The sequence below is a fragment of the Xenopus laevis genome, chromosome 5L (genome assembly GCF_017654675.1).
Source record: "Xenopus laevis strain J_2021 chromosome 5L, Xenopus_laevis_v10.1, whole genome shotgun sequence".
Lineage (NCBI taxonomy): Eukaryota > Metazoa > Chordata > Amphibia > Anura > Pipidae > Xenopus > Xenopus laevis.
The window spans coordinates 155,089,454-155,111,643 of record NC_054379.1 but is presented as its reverse complement, the minus strand read 5'-3'; the positions used below and the strand labels follow the sequence as shown (position 1 = coordinate 155,111,643).

General features: G+C 41.1%; 1 protein-coding gene across 1 annotated transcript in view; it reads left to right on the top strand.

Annotated features, from left to right (window-relative positions):
- The first annotated feature begins 8,894 nt into the window (after positions 1 to 8,894).
- ldah.L (lipid droplet associated hydrolase L homeolog) overlaps positions 8,895 to 22,190 on the top strand; it is a 109,272-nt gene continuing 95,976 nt past the window's right edge. The window contains exon 1 of the mRNA XM_018264048.2: positions 8,895 to 9,077. Within this exon, the coding sequence (XP_018119537.1) occupies positions 8,933 to 9,077 (145 nt within the window). The 5' untranslated portion in view covers positions 8,895 to 8,932. The remainder of the gene's footprint in view (positions 9,078 to 22,190) is intronic.

Below are 22,190 nucleotides of genomic sequence, written 5' to 3'. Positions count from 1 at the left end.
AAAAACAATTGCAAATTATCTCAGAATATCACTCTCTGCATCATACTAAGGGGCACATTTACTTAGCTCTAGTGAAGGAATAGAAGAAAAAAAACTTCGAATTTCAAATGTTTTTTTTGGCTACTTCGACCATCGAATTGGCTACTTGGACCTTTGACTACGACTTTGAATAGAACGATTCGAACTAAAAATCGTTCGACTATTCGACCATTCGATAGTCGAAGTTCTGTCTCTTTAAAAAGAACTTCAACCCCCTACTTCGAACAACTAAAACCTACCGAGGTACAATGTTAGCCTATAGGGAAGGTCCCCATAGGCTTTCTAGCAATTTTCTGATCGAAGGAATTTCGTTCGATCGATGGATTAAAATCCTTTATCGATATTCGAAGTCGAAGGATTTAACTTTGACAGTCGAATATCAAGGGTTAATTAACCCTCGATATTCGACCCTAAGTAAATGTACCCCTAAAAGTTAATTTAAAGGTGAACAACCCCTTTAAGTTAACTGACCTTTATCCGCACCTTGCTAGCTATATCCACTACTAATTCATTTAGCGTGGGTAGTTGCCTTTTATCCATGCCTATTCTGATCATAGAACCTTCACTGTGTTTACGTGTATGTGTGCTTTTATTATTTTGAACAGGAAACTTCATGTCACACATAAATAGCCCACTAGAGTTATATACCCTCTCTGCAAACTCACTTGTACTCACTTGTACTAAAAAAAATTTCACATAACACTTAACAACGCCTAATTATACTAGCAGAAAATTTGCTGCGTGTTTAAAATTCACCAATATTTAATTTTTAAACACTGTACAGTTTTACAACCTTTAGAAAGAACACACAAGTAAATCAGTGGCGAGATTATATCCAGAGAGGCAGTGTGCTTCTAACCAATGGGGCTGATTTTAGGGCTGGGCAGAAAAGGATTTGTCCCAGGCCACCAGCATCACAGGGAAAACTTGGTGAAGGAAACACAGCTATAAGTAGAAAAATTATATTATATTGTAAAACGGATATTTTCAGGGAATACATGAGAGAGAAGCGAGGGGTTGGGAAATGACATAAATTAGGAATGTGCAACCTGCAACCCTCCAGCTGTTGGATGTTGGATTGCGCACTGATCCCTTAACATGGAAACTGTGTACGTTTATAATGAAAAATGGGATTATTTGTCTCCATGGGTCCCTTACAGGTCCCTGGATCCCTATTTGCTCACAGCCTCTGCATCCCACGCAGTTACTCCCATGCATAAAGCATAACAGAAATGCTGACTTTCTTAAGTACGCAATAAATAAAGGAATGTTTTTTTTGAGAACTACTCTTCATGCACAATAACATAGTAACTGATGCTGACAAAGTAAAGTAAGGGTTCATCTTTGGGGATTCCAATTTGTTAGGCACTTCCCTTGATTATTATTAACCTCAGACCCCAGGCTGGTGATCCTCTAAATCATCAATTTATCATCATCATTTAATTATATAGCGCCAACAGGTTACGCAGTGCTTTCCCTTAGTTTATAACAAACGGGGAACAAATGGTGAATAACAACCAAGGGTTTACAAAGTACAACTAATTACAAACAAATTTATAATTTATGATACAACGACTGATTAATTGAGATTCATTGAATAAGCTTCCCTAAATAGGTGGGCCTTTAATGGTTGGAAAGGAGGAGAAAGTCTGACAGCTCAAAGGAGAGAGTTCCAGAGAAAAGCAGAAGCCCGAGAGAAGTCTTGCAGACAAGAATGAGCTGAAGTGATGAGAGGAGAAGAGAGGCGAAGGTCAGATGCAGAGTGAAGATTGTGTGAAGGAGAGTATTTGGAGATCAGAGATGAAATATAGGGAGGGGCTTCATTATTAAGGGCCTTGAATGTGAGGGTTAGTCATTTGAATTTTATTCTAGACAAGATTTTGCAAGTGTTTGGATGTGTGATGAAAAAGACATGCGAGTCTAGTATAACTCTTAGGCAGCGTGTGGTGTTTATACAAATGGCCTGTAGATGTCACTGTGCCCAGACATACTGTGCATACTTCCTGACAGCTTAAAAGAGAAAGTTACTGTTGTGTAATGGCTGCATGAGAGCCTGCTAATAAAGCACTGTTATACTCTACTCATCCTCGGCTACCAAAACATAACACAGCATGACTGTGTGGTGGAATGAAAGGTGGTGTTGTCTACTGTGAGTGATATCTGAGGGACAGGGGAAGATCTTGGAGGAAATATAATGAGTTATGTTTTTGAAGATTCAGTTTCAGGTGGTGCTGTGACATCCAGGAGGAGACAGAAAGGCAGTCTGTAACTTGGGAAAGGACAGAAGGATAGAGGTCAGGAGGAGATAAGTAGTTGGGTATCATCAGCATAAAGGTGATACTGAAGTCCAAACGACTGAATATGTTTTCCTAACAAAGTACTATAGACATGAACAGCAGAGGGCCTAGAACAGAGCCTTGTGCTCATGGAAAATGCACCAGCCTGGGGTACTACTCTGACTGCTGCAGCAATAGTTGCTAGGGACAGGCGCAGACAGCATTGAGTGAAATAACCTGAATTTTTTCTTTGGCATTTCACTCTACTGTTCAGCACCTTGGAAAACTCTTAGGGGGTTATCTAATGAAAGACACTAAGCCTGCCCAGGAGCAGTAACCCATAGCAACCAACAAACAGGAAGCATTTGCTGGTCACCTGTTTAAAAGCATCTTATTGGTTGCTATTGGTTACTGCTCCTGGGAAAACATGGTGCATTTTACTACATATCCCCCTTAGACACATATTTGCATTTGCCACAATGATCTGCTGAAAAGTTCTCTAATACCAGGGCTCAATCAGATTGGCCAGGTGTTACCGCCTTTACGCATTATTGAATTTGATTATATCCCTCACAATGCTGAAATCTGATGGGTTAGATAGTATGAATTGTGGTAACATGGGATAACACAAAATAGGGCCATAAAATATGGAGGGCAATTGCACACAGGAGCCCAGTGGTTTTTGAACAAAGCACCCGTTAACTTCCTCATGGGTGAGTAGATCACTGCTGCATCCAGTTATGCCGTGTGCAAGTGTATAAACTTTCATAACAAACTTTATTTACTTACACACTAACATATAGGGGCAGATTTATCAAGGGTCGAATTTCGAAGTGCAAAAAACTTCGAAATTTGACCATCAAATAGGCTAGTTCGATATTCGAAGTAGAATTCGTAGTATTTTTAACATCGTACGATCGTACTCCAAATTGAACGATTTAATCGTACGATCATACCATTTCACTTCGACTTCTAAAAACGTAGCCAAATGTTGTCTATATGTTCTAGGAGGTCCCCATAGGCTAACATAGCAATTCGGCAGGTTTAAGGTGGCGAAGTGTCGAAGTCAAAGTTTTTTAAAGAGACAGTACTTCGATTATCGAATGGTCGAATAGTCTAAGTATTTTCACTTCGAATCGAAGTCGAATTTAGGCCTATTCGATGGTCGAAGTACCCAAAAAATTGTTCGAAATTCAAAGTTTTTAACTTCGAAAAATCACTTCAACCCTTAGTAAATCTGCCCCATATTATTAATAAGATAATTCCAAAACACATGACTAGACTAGACTAGGACATTTTACTTGTGTATCTTGCAATAAAGCAGAAGTTTGTTTCTTGGGTCACCTGTTTTTCTGTGCCTGAAACAGGCGTGGGTCCTTCAGTACAGCACCTGGTACCACAAAGGTATGTGTTCAAGGTTTTAAGCTCTCCGCCTTGGTCTCTGTTTTTCTGTGCTGTGATTATACCAAGTACTGCACTGGAAAATCTATATATGCCTAGGAATCCCAAACAAATGCAAGGTATGGAGTACCTTGATTTCCTCCCCCATAATTACACTTTTATGTATGAAATAGCAAACTTATACGGTACTGTAACAACAGAAGAATTTTAGGAAGAATAATGACTTTATTTTTAGCCTAAAATATAATTGTTACTGACATTTAAAGGAAAATTTTAAAGGAGTTTTTTTAAACTCCCCTAAATTCGAACTTTATTAATAAAAACTAACTTTTTAAACTCGAACGAATTTAAACAGACCGAAAACTTGAATCAAATTCGATTTGAATTTAAAAAAATAGATTCGAGTTTTTTTCTCTGAAAAAACTTAAATGTCAGGAAGGCTACAAACATCACCAAATTGATCCCTGGACCTTTCCCATTGACTTATACAGTAATTCAGCATGTTTTAGGTGGCGTATAGTCGAATTCCAGTTCTCAAACGGCCAGAGTATGATAAATCTAGAAATTTTATTCAAAGTTAAAGCTTGAATTGAGTTTGGATAATTCACCATTAAATTTGAGTTGACCAAAAAAAAAATTAGAAAATTTGAATTTGTCCCATAGAATATAAATGTCAAAATATGAGGCTGATTAGTAATTAATACAGATAATTACTACATGGCAGCACAGCAACCAATGCAATTAGCATCAGAATTTAATAATCAGCCCTGTAGCATTAGCTTATATTACAGACGAACCTCATTTTCTGTTGATGACCCCTAAGATTAGCTTCTCAACAGCTGCTCAGAGCCTTGCTGACACTTTCCAAGAGTGTGACCCCGTGACAAGTTTGAAGTCCTGGATTATTGCTGCTATTGGCAAGCTGAACCTTTAGCCTGGTGCAATAAGGTATTTGTAGCCATATACATTTTTAGGGTTTACTTCTCCTTTAACTACAATGGTTAAAGGGATACTGTCATGGGAAAAAAACATTTTTTTCAAAATGCATCAGTTAATAGTGCTGCTCCAGCAGAATTTGGCACTGAAATCCATTTCTCAAAAGAGCAAACAGATTTTTTTATATCAAATTTTGAAATCTGACATGGGGCTAGACATATTGTCAATTTCCCAGCTGCCCCAAGTCATGTGACTTGTGCTCTGTTAAACTTCAATCACTCTTTACTGCTGTACTGCAAGTTGGAGTGATATCACCCCCCTCTGAGATTGCAATTAGTTGGGGGCACTAGCACTTTAAATGTATTAATTTAATGGTGGTAGATCCGTGGTCGATTAATCCAATTGAAGATTTGCTTTATATATTGAAATAGCACATGGCACTTGAAATGTTCTTATACGCAATCAATTAGAGACTTAAGCACTTGGATAAGTACATTTATAATAAAGCCTCATGCCAGTAATATAATTATGTTTTAAAATCTATTTATTGCACTAAGCACTTATTCAGTCTACTATTGGGTAGGTGTGTGGAAGGAAGGGACATTAAGGGGCCGATTCACTAACTGCGAGTGAAGGATTCGAATTTTTGTGCTCCTCGACTATCGAATTGGCGTATAATTCGCCTGAGTAGAATGATTCGAATAGATCGAGCGCAAAAACGCTGCAAAAACGCTGCGACTATTCGCCATTCGATAGTCGAAGTACTGGATCGAGCGCAAAAACGCTGCGACTGTTCGCCCATTCGATAGTCGAAGTACTGTCTCTTTTAAAAATACTTCGACTGCCTACTTCGCCACCTAAAACCTACCGAATTGCTTTAAAAGCCTATGGGAAAGCCCCATAGGCTTGTTTTCCAAGTTTTTGATCGAATAAAAAGGCATTCGATCGAATGAAAATCCTTCGAGCGAATATTCGATCGAGCGCCTATTCGCCTGGCGAATATTCGCCAGCACGTAAATTCGCCTGAATTGCCTATTCGATTCTATTCCCCATTCGAATTTCGAGGGATTTGACCCCTCGAAATTCGACCCTTGATGAATTTGCCCCTAGAAGTTACCTCAGAGGCCTTTGGCCTCGTGTTTTTATATGATCATGAAACTCCTCGGTAACTTTTAATATCCTTATAAATTAAGGATATTGCTCACCTTGTCAAACACATATGCTAATTTGAGAACAATGTTTTATCAAAATACATTTATGTAGATATAAACATTGATGTGGATAAAAAAACAATCAGCAACAAACATCCTCTTTGTAAGAATGGTCTCTTGTGTTTGTTGGGTTCGATGGATCAACCTTGTGTGACCTAAAAGCAACATACAAGCTTACCACAAGCAGGGTGTGCAAATACAGCAAATACAGTAAGCAAGAGCCCCTTGACTTTGAAGTGTAGAAAGTAATGATAAAATCATCCAATACTTGGACATTTTCGGTGAGTCAGCTCCAGGTTTTTGCCAGTTTCTTAAGCTGGCCATAGACGCAAAGATACGATCGTACGAATCGAGGATTCGTACGATTTTGGACCGTGTGTGGAGAATCCCGACATTTTTTATCCCTCGGAGATCGGTCATTTGGACAGGTTAAAAGATCTGTTGTGACGGACATAACTTTCGTACGACTGCTGTCAGGGGCAGAACATTGGCTGATCTCTTCTTTTACTACTTTATTTGATCTGAATGGTTACTGGCAGGTCGGGAGATGGGGAAGTCCGATCGTTAGAATCTCTGCATCTATGGCCATCTTTACAGAGCTCTGTTTGTACCACCTATCCTAATAAAAGAGAGAGAGCTGCACTATAAATGGTTGACATTTATGAACATTAAGGGGGTTATTTACTTAAATATAAATATGAATTTCTCATATTTTATTTAAGAAAAACAAAACCAAACTCCCATCCCCGATTTTAGCTTATTTATTGATAAAAAAAACTTGACTTTATCCGTGATAAACTCGATAAAATTGAGTGAAAACCCAAATTGCTAGAATTTTTCAGGCTTTTTACCTATTCACTAAAATTTTCTGTGGCTTTTTTCCAAATTGGATTTTAGGGCTAAACCCAGTGCAGACTACGAAAACTTTAAATTGAGATAGGTGCCTCTCCCATTGGGGTAGATTTATCGCCACAATCTGCTAGAGTGAAATTCCACCACTCTCCATTCATTTCTATGGGATTTTGAGAGGCGCATTTATCAAAGGGTGAACTTCCAATTTCACCCATTGATAAATACTCTTTTAAAAATGTCATAAAAATGAATGGAGAGTGGCGGAATTTCACTCTAGAGGATGTGGTGATCTCACTCTTTGCTAAGTATACCCTATTGACTTATACAGGACCTCGACAGATCTGAGAGGGAGGATTTTCGGATTCTGGCTTTTTGCAGTATTGGGGTATAATAAATCTCGAAATATTCTAGGTTTTTTTGCCTCTAAAAATTCAAGTTTTTAGTATATCTGCCCCTAAGGGAAATGTGCTATAGTTTACCCACAATGAAGTGATTTTCCCCAGAGTTCAATCATTATAGCAGGTATCTGTAATCAGGCCGTGGTACCATCATGTGAGGGGATAACAATGAAAATAGGCCGTGGTACCATCATGTGAGGGAATAACTATGGAAACAGGCCGTGGTACCATCATGTGAGGGAATAACTATGGAAACAGGCCATGGTACCATCACGTGAGGGGATAACAATGGAAACAGGCTGTGGTACCATCATGTTAAGGAATAATAATGGAAACAGGCCGTGGTACCATCATGTGAGGGGATAACAATGGAAACAGGCCGTGGTACCATCATGTTAAGGAATACCAATGGAAACAGGCCGTGGTACCATCATGTGAGGGAATAACAATGGAAACAGGCCGTGGTACCATCATGTTAAGGAATAACAATGGAAACAGGCCGTGGTACCATCATGTGAGGGGATAACAATGGAAACAGGCCGTGGTACCATCATGTTAAGGAATACCAATGGAAACAGGCCGTGGTACCATCATGTGAGGGGATAACAATGGAAACAGGCCGTGGTACCATCATGTTAAGGAATAACAATGGAAACAGGCCGTGGTACCATCATGTGAGGGGATAACAATGGAAACAGGCCGTGGTACCATCATGTTAAGGAATAACAATGGAAACAGGCCGTGGTACCATCACGTGAGGGGATAACAATGGAAACAGGCCGTGGTACCATCATGTTAAGGAATAACAATGGAAACAGGCCGTGGTACCATCACGTGAGGGGATAACAATGGAAACAGGCCGTGGTACCATCATGTTAAGGAATAACAATGGAAACAGGCCGTGGTACCATCACGTGAGGGGATAACAATGGAAACAGGCCGTGGTACCATCATGTTAAGGAATAACAATGGAAACAGGCCGTGGTACCATCATGTTAAGGAATAACAATGGAAACAGGCCGTGGTACCATCACGTGAGGGGATAACAATGGAAACAGGCCGTGGTACCATCATGTTAAGGAATAACAATGGAAACAGGCCGTGGTACCATCACGTGAGGGGATAACAATGGAAACAGGCCGTGGTACCATCATGTTAAGGAATAACAATGGAAACAGGCCGTGGTAACATCACGTGAGGGGATAACAATGGAAACAGGCCGTGGTACCATCACATGAGGGAATAACTATGGAAACAGGCCGTGGTACCATCATGTTAAGGAATAACAATGGAAACAGGCCGTGGTACCATCACGTGAGGGGATAACAATGGAAACAGGCCGTGGTACCATTATGCGAGGGGATAACAGGAGGCCCAGCTGCTGCCCTCACACTACTGACACACTCCCCATGAAGCCCCTAATACGCTCATCCCAGGCCTTTTGTGCCTTAATTACTCTAGTTGAGAATGATAAAGGACACCGTTTTAGTGCACCACCTCACTTTCCAGCACTTACACGCAGATAGCCCACCATTCCCAAGAATCACTTGAAGAAACCTAAAACAATTACTGTACAACACAACTCAGAACTCAATGCAATTCCAGTGACAATATAAACGTCCAGAGTCCCAAATTCCTGCATCCACCACGCACTTCCTTATTTCCCAGGAAGCCTCAGCCAACCACTCGGTTCACTCACTTCCGGCTCTCAGTCCTATAGCCTCACGTAAATCCCCAAGCACAACCCCTTATTTTATAGTAATCCCGCCCACCTATCTCTTTCCCCCGTGCTGTCAGTCCTTTCGCTGAACATGATGTCATGCGGCCCCAGCTGTCCTGGTTGGTAGAGCGCTGGAGGGGCGGAGCCTATTGCCGGTCTGTCTGCTGCTGGACTTGTGCTGCAAAGGGGTGTGCGGCTGGTGTCAGGGGTGAGGGCAGAAAGTCTGGGAGCCGCACTGTCCGAGGTACCTCATTAGTGTAATTCCGCTGTCACGTGTTTCTCTGTAGCCGAACTGCAGTATTCATTCATTAGTGTGCGTCATGCTACGTAGGCTACGTACCCCAGTCTCTCAGTACGTCTTATTCTCTCATTGTATGTTTCTGTCATTGTATATGTATTGATTCCCAGTCTGTCAGTTATTCTTATTGTGTGACTGTTCATAGGCGAACTGTACTCATATCCCAGTCTTATCTACAATGTTCGGGACCTATTATCCAGAATGCTCTTGGGCTGTGGTTTTCTGGATAAGGGATCTTATGTAGTTCAGACCCAGTCTTCATACAGAACCTGTTATCCAGAATACTCAGGACCTTGGGTTTTCCGGATAACAAGGGTTACAAGGAACCCTTGATTTTCAGGATTCAGCCAAATTCCAGGTACCAGGGGTTCATATTCAGCCAAATAGCAAACCGAATCTGAAACCTTCTTCAGCGCTGGATTAGCCGGTTCGCAGGCGCAAGTATCTGACGCATACAACTTTTTTTTTTCCATTTATATAGATTAGAATTCATGGGTTAGAATTCAGTTTGTCCAGGCTCTTGAATTGTGCGAATCCAGATAAAAAAATAGCTTCGATTTGGCCAAATCTTATGTATAAGGGATCTTTCTGTAATTTGGATATCCAAGTTAAATGTTAAATCAACCCAATAGGCTGGTTTTGCTTCCAATAAGGATTAATTATATCCGATTTAGGATCAAGTACAAGCTACTGTTTTATTATTACAGAGAAAGAGGCCCATTTTCAAATATTATAATGATTTGATTAAAATGGAGTCTATGGGATGCGACCATCCTGTAATTCGTAGCTTTCTGCATAATGGGTTTCCGGATCCCATACCTGTACCATACCATATTGTGTGGCTATGTATAGGCTAACTATACTGAAACCCCAGTCTGTGTGTACTTGTCATTAGGGATGCACTGAATCCACTTTTTTGGATTCGGCCGAACCCCAGAATCCTTCGCTAAAGATTCGGCCAAATACCAAACCAAATCCGAACCCTAATTTGTATATGCAAATTAGGGTGGGAAGGGGAAGACATTTTTTACTTCCTTGTTTTGTGACAAAAAGTCAGCGATTTCCCTCCCCGACCCTAATTTGTATATGCAAATTAGGATTCGGTTCGGCCAAGCAGAAGGATTCGGCCGAATCCGAATCCTGCTGAAAATCCTGAACCGAATCCTGGATTTGGTGCATCCATACATGTCATTAGTCTTAAAGGAGAAGGAAAGGCTTCGTGCACTTGGGGGTGCCAAACTTTAGGCACCCCCAAGTGATTGTATTGACTTACCTGAAACCCCGAGCCGGTGTTCCTATCAACAGAAAACTGCACCAGTCCGGGGTTATACTCTTCCTGCAACTTCTTTCTTCAAATTTCCCAAGGCAGACGAATGCCTAGTTGAACGAAATAGCCGACTTTTTAGTTAAAGTTTGGGTCTTATTCTACTGCGCATGCGCAGCCGCACGAAGAAAGTGGAAAACAGAAGAGAAGCGCTCTGTGGTGCTCACTGGTATAACCCTGGCCCGGTGCAGTTTTCTGCTGATAGGAGCACCGGCCCGGGGTTTCAGGTAAGTCAATACAATCACTTGGAGGTGCCTAACATTTGGCACCCCCAAGTGCACAAAGCTGGTCATGAACTCAAAGATCCGCTCATTTGGTAAGGTCTCCCCAATATGGCCACCTTGTGCTGGGCAGTAATGTCATGATCCGATTGGCCCTCAGCCAATGATTGGGTCATAACGAAGGTAAATGCAGGCTGTGGTGAAGGTACCTCATGAGCAACTTGATGCAGTCCTCACCCCGACGGAATAAAAACCTGCCCAATAGATATCTGGCCGAATCATGGGCTAGATAAGTTGCCAACTCGGCCCGAATATGCAGCAAAAAAACTGCCCAAATATGGCCAGCTGCTATCCTATTTCTCAATACTTATCCTGTCGTTGTACATAGGCTAACTGTAACGATACCCAGTATTTCATATTCTGCTATGGTACCCAATCTGACTGTTTGAATACCCCTTCTTTCAGTACTTGTTTTGTATATAGGCAATAACAATGAATGTTTTTGCACCAGAATACTTATTCTTTTAATGCCCTTCTATGGTAAAGCCTGCTCCATCGTACTGGTATTCTACAACTGCTAAATATTCTCTAATTATACTGAATGCCCCCTATCGGCAGCTCAATGAGAGAGGAGGCTGGAATGGGGGGTACAGCAACATCTGGGCATCTACAGGGTGACTGTCCCTGGTTTTATGACTGCAGTCATTCCCCACCATCAGAGGCTTTAAGGCTCATTCATTTTGTGGTTATTTCACAATGTAATAATATATCTTAAAACTGCTGAGTTATCAGGAAACTATGCTCTTGGCACAGCCTGAACCCCAGCAATAAAAGATCCACTTGCTGCACTTTTCCAGTGTGTGATGATATTAACAGAACAAAAGATAAGATATGCTTGTAACAGCACTTTAAAGTCCACTAGGGAATGGTCACATATCTATGTCTTGTTCAGTGACACCATATGCAGTCATTTTTGTGTTTTGATAATAGTTACTTAAAGTGATACTGACACTAAAAAATTTCAAAATATTAATCTACATGAAAAGTTACCTATAGCTCATGTTGATAATTTTTCACTGATAGTTCTGCTTTTGTAAATAATTGTCACTTGAAGTTCCTGAACCTGACTGTTTTGCCAACCTGCCTGTCTCTTTTTAACTTGTCAGTTAGAGATTCTAATGCTGACGGACTCCTGCTGCACAAATATGTCCGCTCTCTCCTAGAGGAACAGGGTAGTAAGAAAAGTAATGGAAAAGCATCAGGCAAATACTTTTATAGCAAATATAAATAGCATTCAAAGACATTGTTATGATAGATAATAAAAAAGGTTATTTTCTGATGTCCGTATCTCTTCAGTCACTTGTACGCTAGACTTCAAATAATAGTATTAAAAAAAATCATTACAAATATATATATATATATATATATATATATATATATATATATATATATATATATATATATATATATATATATTGTAAGGGTTTGGCTAGCTGGGATCAGTTTTCTAGGGGTAACACAGCCCACGGCACAAGCACCACTCATGAGATTATAGTCTCTTTTTGGCAGTTTATTGTCTCTTGCAGCAAAATAAACAAAACAAATAATTTAAAATAAAATCCTTGCCACTTAATGGGCTTCTAACTAATACAAGTCAGTTTTCCTAAATAACCAGGAGAAACCACTCTGTTTGGAACCAGGGGCATAAATAAGCTCCATCATGGACTTCCCAGGTATCCTAGTAGTGAACTCACCACAATATATATATATATATATATATATATATATATATATATATATATATATATATATATATATATATATATATATATTTGGATATATGACATGGATATATTTCAGGCAGCAGAGAGATTCCTGAACCCACGCCTGCTATCTCACTTTTTATTGATGACCTGGGCCAGGCTGCCACATTCAAGTTGAACCCAGACAGGTATGGAACCATTTGCCCCCATGGAATTGAATTAAACTCAAGACCATGATGGCATTCCTGTCAGGAGCACCGGGCAGCGCGTTCCTCCTCGACGACGGTGCATCCAAGATGTCGGCGCCCATAGCTACCACGTGGGTAGCGGCGGCGCTGGCGCGATGACGTCACGCGCTTGGCACAAAATTTGGAAATAAAAACCCTTCCAGTTGACGGGTTCAATACACGGTTGTAGGTTTTGTTTGGATTATTCCTGGGTGCTTGATAATTCCTGTTATATTGATTCCTGGACTTTCGACCCTGCCTGTACCTCGACCTTGCTTCTTATCTGCCTGCCTTTTGGACTTCTGCCTGGATATTGACCACGATTACGCCTGATCCTATTTGTACCTCGAACTTGGACTTTAATTTAACCCCTAAAGCTTCCTCCTTGGTCCTGACTACTCCCGCTGGCAGCCAATAGGCCCTTTGACAATTCCTCGCAATTCATTTATGGAGTGTCACATCTTCTGGCCGCTTAGTGCAGGATATTAAATTGATAAAAACTGCATTGTTTCTTTGTAGTGAGTCTGGGACAGCTCAGAAAGGTTAGAAGTGGCTGAGCTGGTTTTCAATACAGTCCTGCCCCTGCCAGATGCAGGGCAATTGGCCCCAAACTCGCAGGGATAAAGCTGCAAATATCTGGTGGCAGCCTTGATCAGATTATTCATTGGGAGCTACTGAGACCTGATGAATGAGGACAACATCAACTTGCTGATGTGTTCTGTGTCCAATGGGATTTTCAAACTTACTCACTTGATATTTGTCGATTTTTTTTTCCACATATCATTTAGTCCGGCCTGTCAGTGAGCCCCATGCATGGGCAGATAAGCTTCTGAGTGAAGAAGCCATGTGTTGCCACCTTAATACCTAGACCAGTTGTGCCCAGCCAGTGGCTAGTAACATCTTGTTCACCAACCCATTGGATGTTGCTCCCAATGTCCTAAAAGTAGCTGTTTATTTTTGAATTACAGGCTTGGAAGGAAGTTTTGGTTGCAGAAAAAACAGGTGTACCGCCAAGCAGAGCCTCCTGTAGGCTGCCAGTCCATATAGAGGCTATCAAACAGCCAATCGTATCCTTTATTTTAAATCCCAGAAATTTTTTTCATGTTTGCGTTGCTCCCCAACTCTACATTTAAATTTGGCTCATGGGTTAAAAAGGTTGGGGACCCCTGTCCTAGACCTTTATGGTCAGGTATTCAAAATATATCATGCCTGCATATGTTAGTTAGAGTCCTGCACCAGGTCGGTTACCCTCAGAATACCCACAAAGCGACCGGGTTTTGGGCAGAAAATCTCCAATTCCCTTACATGCAGATAACCCGCCTGGGTGCCCCGCTAAGGTGCGGGGTTGGTCCTTCGCACCCTCCCCTGTGGTTTGGGCAAGTTTCACTTCCGGTCGAAGGTGATGTCACTTCTGGTTTTGTGGGTCCCTTGTCGGAAGAAGAAGGGGGATTGATCAATGCACATACCCTGGTCCCGTCTCATAAGTAATCCAATATCTATGCGAATGCATGTATTTACAAAAACAGGGGTTTTTAGTTACAAAGTTATGATCATAAAATTGGTAAGCCACCATACCACGTCAAGGTAAACCCCATATGGCGGTCCCTAACTATTTACCTCCGGACACAGTGTTCAAAGGCTGGCACCTCCCTGCATGGTAGCATTTCATGGGATGTGTCTCCTGACCTGGGCATTAGTTTAATTTCATTCAGAGGGCTTAGTCCTCCCCCGCCATTAGCTTTTAAAAGAGAGACATTGCCTAGACCACAGCATTGGTTCTACAGGCTTAATCCTCCCTCGCGTGCGGCTTTTATGAGAGAGAGAGACTGCCCAAACCAACTCCTTTCAAAGGCGTGGGACCACCATTTAAAGGGACGTGTGTGGGGGTGCTACAACCACATGGAGCTTGGCCTGCAGCATAACTGCTAGACTTCCGGCACAATACAATAATGCAAAAAAGGGGGGTTGTGGTTGTGGGAGCACTCCAAGGCTAAGTAAAAATATATTTAATAAATACAATGGAAGTGCTTCTGATAGGGGGATATATTGGGTGGCAGGTGCAGGTCAGATGATGGGTTGGCAGGTCCGGGTCTGTCTGAATGGACCCGTTCAGTTACTGTACATCTTTTTCAGTAGTTGAAATACATCTTTTTCCTGATAATAATGTTTTTAGAGACATCAGAAGAGGTACAGGGTGTGAAGATGAGGTGCGAAGAACAGGTTGCCTTGGGATTGAGGCTTGCTTCTTGCTCATATTTTTTCAGCCACAGAAAACTGGAAACTGGAAACTGCTCTCCTTTCCTAAATTTCTGTTTGGGATTTTACCTTTAATAATATTTACAGAATTCTGATTTCTTTCCCCTTCCTCTGCACCTGTTCAGCACAGACCCTTGACCACAGTGTTTCCCAGTACATATTCGAAGAATTCCGTGCTATCCAAATGTTTTGAAAGAGTGTGGGCCCTGTTTGTTTTTCATTCACATGATTTTGGCCGGATACTCTGTATAAAAATGGCCTCACGTAGTAAAAAGGCATGGAGGTCAATTGCGGGTTGGCTTGAAACGCTGTGGGCAGGGAGCTGGCTAGTTCTGGGCAATGTCATATAGCTGGGAGTCCCACAGTCACATAGAGCTCGTCCTTTTTTTCAGTAAACAGGCAGCTTGGGTGCACGAACGGATAACGCATTTACAGTAAGAAGAAAAATGTTTCCGTTATTTGTTTTTTTAGCTTGGTCTTAAAAGTCTTGATTATTTCATATGCATAGGAAGCGACCGTGTCCAGGATAAACACTTTGCCCTGCAAAGTGCAGGGAAGTATTTAAAAGTAAATTTCAATCCCGCATGAAAGGTAAACTGGGAAACCACTGTTTTTTAAAGCACTTTACGTCTGTGATTGCCGTTTCCCAGATAGCCAGGGAACCAACTGAAATATGTAAAGATTAACCTTTTTTGTGCTGTGGGCTCAGCAAACATTAACGTTTTCCTGTTCGCATAAACTTATACTCGAATGGTAAAATAAGCGATGCTCTAAATCCTCAATCCTGGGATTCAGCCGAGAACCACCACAAAAGATAATTAGGGATCGGGTTTGGTTTGGTCAGGCGCTCAGATTCAGCCTGCGTAAAAAAAATGCTTGAATTCGGCTGAAACCAGGATTTGCTGCATTTCGATGGCCCACTATACCTCTTGTATCAGTTATTGGTTGTTTTGTTTTTTTGAGTTGAATCTGTATGTTCAATGTATGAACCCATTTATTGTGCAACACTGTGGAATATGTTCGCGCTTTATACTAATAATAATAATAACAATACATGTATAGGATTTGTTATGTGGAAACCCATTATGCAGAAAGCTTCGAATTATGGAAAGGCTGTCTTCCATAGACATTTTATCCAAATAATCCAGATTTTTAAAAATGATTTCCTTTTTCTCTTAAATAATAAAACAGTAGCTTGTACTTGATGCCAACTAAGATATAATTAATCCTTATTGGAAGCAAAACCAGTCTAATGGGTTTATTTAATGTTTACATGATTTTCTTGTAGACTTATGGTATGAAGATCCAAATGACAGAAAGATCCGTTATCCGGAAAACCCCAGGTCCCGAGCATTCTGGATAACAGATCCTATACCTGTAATAATAATGATATTAATAACCACCCCTGCCAGCCCATTAGTATATATTGATTTAAAACTCTGACCTTCCTTCTCCTCCAGCTTCACAAAGCATGTGGCCTTCATACAAGACTGGAGGTGGTGAAATGATCCTATAGGTCTGAGATATTAGGAGTCATTTACACCCACCCCCCCGGGTTAAATGAAGTGCGAATCAGGAAAAACTCAACCCACACACAACCCTAACCCCCAAAACCATAACCCGCACCTTACCCTAACCCATAAAATGTTTCCATTGTAGGACCCGCACCCGCAGATCAGTGGTGCAAGTTACAAAAAGCTATATCTCAGAAAACACAGCCACTACAGTATTGTTGTACCCCAGTGTGACCTGCACCCACCATGGATGCCCAGAATTCAACCCAAACCTGCGAGTCTTACAGGTATCAGGTCAGCCCACACATCAGCCCAGGATTGTAGCTCTCAGATTAATGTACAGGGCAGCAATTAAGGTTGTGCCTTCTTCCGCTCCCTAATTTGCACGCGCAAGTGATTGACAAACTAAGGGAGGTTAAGGAGGACATATATGTGCCTCCACTCACCGTCCTTTTGGAATGGAGCGTGGCCTACTTCTAGGTGCAGTCCACAGGTCTCTGCACTGCTGTGGCTGTTTGTACAATTCCCCATGCAGTGAGGTTAGTGCAAAACAATTGCAGATTGTGGTTTTAAACTTGCAGATCCCATAGAGTCTATTGATTTGGTAGTTTCTTGACTTATTGGTGTTTCTGCTAAAAAAACGCCAATACTGGCATCCCGTGGCGAATTTCAGTTTGCAATTATGAGAATTGCCAAAGTGCGTTTTCCATTAGTTTCAGTGGTAGTGCAGTTTATGCGTATTTACACCAGACAGAGCTTTTTTAAAAACGCAAAGTAAAAAACGCCACGTCTGTCCTTTCCCTAAAACCTAACCTTGTCTCAGCAGTTCAGGGTTTTATTTAGGGTAAGACAAGGTTAGCCCCTATCAAGGAGAGACAAGGGAAGACGGTAATAATTGACAGAAGAGGAGGAACAGGGGGAGAGATGACAAATAGGAGTAGAGGACAGAGTATAGATGAAGTAGGGATGCACCGAATACACTATTTGGGATTCGGCAGAATCCTTCGTGATAGATTCTGCCGCATACCGAACCCTAATTTGCATGTGCAAATTAGGGGTAGGAAAGGAAAAAGTGGAAAAAATCCTTCTTTTGTGACTAAAAGTCATGAGATTTCCATACCGGCCTTGAATTTACTTATGCAAATTAGGATTCAGATTCTGTTCGGCCTGACACAAGGATTGGGCCGAATCCTGCTGAAAGAGGCCGGATCCCGAACCGAATCCTGGATTCGGTGCATCCCTAAAAGGAAGACAACTTACTTTGGACGTTAACAAGTGGTTGTGTGTTCTCCATTAATGGAGAAGTGGAGGTGCCAAAATGTTAGGTCTTCCCCAATCTTGAGACCCTGGAACAGTGCTCCTGTTCGCTGGAAACTGCATCAGCCTGGGATACTAAAGAAGGATTACCAAGATACCATCTTCTTCTTTCATAATCCTGTCTACAGCTTGGTCAAGGTATGCATGCACAGTAGTGTGCAAAAATCCAGCTTTTCATTCTATTGCTCTGGCTCCGGGATGCAGTAAAGGTCCAAGAAGTGGCAATAGATAGCGGCATAGTGCTGCTCAGAAGTTCCCTGGGCAGGTGAAGTTTTCAGCAAACAAAAGCACTGCCCCTATACCAGGGGAGTATGAAACATTATGTTAATGTAATTTGGCCACACATGGTGATCACATTGCACCTTTCCAACTGCTTGATTTGGGATATCATTAGGATTATTAGGCTTAAAGGAGTATTAAAGCTTAATAAAAGAAGTAGGCTAGAAATGTTGGACATTATGTTTTGTGCTTCTGTACCAGCCCAAGGGAACCACAACCCTAAAGATCTGTGTCTCCAAAGATGCTTGACAAATGGGCGTGACCCCGAAACGTTGCACTACTGCATAATAAAATTGCAAGGGCTTGCCCTGCTACTACAATTCCTGTGTGCCGGTGAAATTCTTCTTACCCTTGTTGTGAGGCTGCCGATTCCTCTATCACTGGGCACCAGGATAAGAACCTTTGGGAGTGTGTGGTGTGCGGCTTCTCCATAGTCTATTGGATTTCTCCAAAGATGCCCCAGTAGCTCCCCATCTTTTTTCTGCTGATTCACTGCACATGCTCTGTGCTGCTGTCACTTACTGAGCTTAGGGACCCACTCACAATATACAGTACACATAGAATAGAAATGTCACAATATAAGGCTGATTAGTAATTCATACACATAATTACTACATGGCAGCACAGAAACCAGTGCAACTAGCATCAGAATTTAATAATCAACCCATCAGCTTATATTACAGACCAACCTCATTTTCTGCTGGATAATTAGTGACGAGCCCTAAGCTTAGCTTCTCAACAGCCAATCAGAGCCCACTGAGCATGTGAGTGTCACAGACACTTTCCAAGATGGTGACCCCCTGTGACAAGTTTCAAGTCCTGGATCATTGCTGCTATTGACAAGCTGACACTTTAGGCTGGTGCAATAAGTTCAGTTTATAAAATATGCAATTTTAGCCATATTCAATGTTAGGGTTTAGTTCTCGTTTAAGGTGGAACTATCATAAACAAAGAAAACCTGCTAGCCTTTTCAGGCAGTTTTATCCCTTCAATTCTCAATCAGATTATTACAGCACCATTCCCCATTTTTGCCCCATTGCCTTTACATTTTACCTTGAGCTGTGGAAAGCCAGGAGACCGACACCGATATGATGAATCTGCAAAATGTGTGGGTTTTTTTTTCCAGCAGTGATTTGTTGCTTGATAATTTTGTGTAAAATGACATGTTGGTGATTTGTGATTCAGCTAGGATGACTGTTTTTGGAAGGATATGCTTTGATCTTTCTGATGCTTTTTGATCTTAACCTCACAAACCATGTATTACTCATTTACTCATTACTCACTTTGCTCTTAGCAATGGAACAAGTTCAGTGCATTCATTTCTTCATAGAGAGGTGCATCTTACATGCCTCTTTCTACAAGTCTCTCTTTCTTGCAGTCGGCTACTTGTCCAGAACAATATCCAGAACTGAGCCATGGTTCATCCTAGTGAAGTTGGGAGGCTTTTGTGCTTTATGGTATCTTTGGAATTAACTAAGGTTGAACAATCAAGGATACTGCTAATAATTGCAGATTGGTGGACTGATTATACACGAATATCTCATGATCTGAAATACTTAAAGGGCAAGTAGAGTTGTATTTAGTGGGGGGTGGCAATGTGTTAGGCACCTCCCCAGTTACTATTATCCCTAACCGTAGAACCTTTGCCAGCACCCCTGTCCATGTTTTGCCCCCAGGAATAGACAGTGTGGTCATGCATATGTAGAGAAAAATCGGACTGTAGCTTTAAAATTGTGAATTTTAATCTACTGCACATTTGCACTTTCTGGAATAGAGCAAAGAAATGCTGGGACATCAGGACCAATGCATTTTTAGCAGATGGGAGAACTGGCCTGGGGTCTAAGGTTAGTGATTATATTAGGGATGCACCAAATCCAGGATTCGTTTCAGGATTTTGCCTTTTTCAGCAGGATTCTGATTTGGCCGAATCATTCTGCTATGCCAAACCAAATCCTAATTTGCATATGCAAATTAGGGATGGGGAGGGAAATTGTGTGACTTTTTGTCACAAAACAAAGAAGTAAAAAATTTTTCCCTTTCCCATCCCTAATTTGCATATGAAAATTAGGATTCGGTTTGGTATTCGGCAAAATCTTTCGCAAATGATGTGGGGGTTCGGCCGAACTGCTGTATGGCTCCTTTGGACCCTGTACCCATTGGTGCCTGAATGACATTTGGGGGAAGGTAGGGTTAGGATGGGGGGGATGCCTGCTATATAAATACTGCTATATAAATACATGTTGACAATAATAATGTGCTCCTCTGTAATGTTAAGACAAGTATGGGACCTGCTATCCAGAATGCTCGGGACCTGGGATCTTCCAGATAACGGATCTTTTCATAATTTGGATCTTCATACCTTAAAGAAATACTGACATCAGAAAATGACCTTTTTTATTATCTATCATAACATTGTCTTTGAATGTTATTTATAATTTTGCCATAAAAGTATTTACCTGATGCTTTTATATTACCTTTCTTACTACCCTGTTCCTCTATGAGGGATTTGCCATATTTGTGCAGCAGGAGTCCGTTAGCATTAGAATCTCTAACTGTCAGGTTAAGAACAGACAGTCAGGTTGGCTAAACAGTCAGGTTTAGGAACTTCAAGTGACAATTACTTAGAAAAGCAGAACTACCAGCGAAAAACGATCAGCATGACCAATAGGTAACTTTTCATGTAGATTAATATTTTGAAAACAAAATTTTTTAGTGTCAGTATCACTTTAAGTCTACTAAAAAATCATGCAAACATTAAATAAAGTAAATGGACTGGTTCTGCTTTCAATAAGGATTATTTATATCTTAGTTGGGATCGAGTACAAGCTACTGTTTTGTTATTACAGAGAAAAAAGGAAATCATTTTAAAAAATCTGGATTATTTGGATAAAATGGAGTCTATGGGAGACGGCCTTTCTGTAATTCGGAACCTTGTGGATAATGGGTTTCCGTATAACAAATCCAATACCTGTACTTGATTTCTGTAATCTATTAATTCATAGAGCCCCACAAGCGTATGCAGGGATTTCTCTGTAATTTGGCAGAGAGTCCAGCATGATGAACTTCACCTTTACTAATAGCCTCATTCCATGCGAGCATGCTTGTTATAAGCCTGTAGGCTTTGCTTTAAGCTTGGTGCATAACCCACGCTATGTAATGGCTCATAAACAAAACAACAAGGGCCGCCACGGCCAGGCTTTTAAGAAAACAGGTCTCGATATTCTGGTGCAAGAAGTGGGAATTTTTTTGGCAGAGCGTCGTATTTGTAATGAGAAATGGAAAAACTGACTAGCCTTCTCCGTGCAGGTGGAAAAAGGTTAACATAACTAGCCTGTCAGATCTTGTTATGAAACGTGCACAATATTGAGAAAAAAAACATAAAAGACAGAAACGAAATTACCTAAAAGTAAGTGCTAATGAGATCCTTCAGTCCCAGATGTCCCTGCAATATATTAGTCTGCTTCTGTCACACGGAGTTAGGGGAGCGGGGGGGGGGGGCTCCTTTTGGGATTTATAGATCAAAAATAGGGAACAATATCAGTTGTTGGCTGTTCCAGCTGTGGATTTTTGACTTATTCTGCCTCAAAATGTACTGGCAGTTCCTTGTTTTCAGAGCTGCTTTTAGTCTCCTAATTCATCTTTTCAAGCGGTATTTGCAAAAGCAGCACAAAAAGTTCATGCTTCTGCAGGGAAAAAAAAAAATCTCCTGTTTCTTTTCTTTCAATTACTGATTTACCTTAGTAGAACAATAAGACTTTGAGAGGGCATAGATGTTAAAGGGCCACTTACGCCATAAATGCCCTAAATGCATTTACACATAAGGGCATATTTGTCGCTGGTAGATTTGGCAATTGTGGGTGCATATGTGTGACCATTAAAATTCTATAATTCTGCAATCCTGTGCAGCAGTGATCTGTGTTCAGGACCAAAGGCAAGTGCAAGGTGAGTGCACAGTAGAGATGTGTAGGTTTAGTGCCAATTAATTCAGGAGGAAATTTAGGTGACCACCATTACAGATTTGGGTTGGGTGCGGGTCAGACTGGTAAAGTACACCCCTCTTCTGCTCTGAAGATTCCTAGTCTTGGAATCAGAGGTGCAGACAGATGTATGGTACAGAGAGATAAGACATGGGTACGGACTGGGTGTTGTCCTACAATG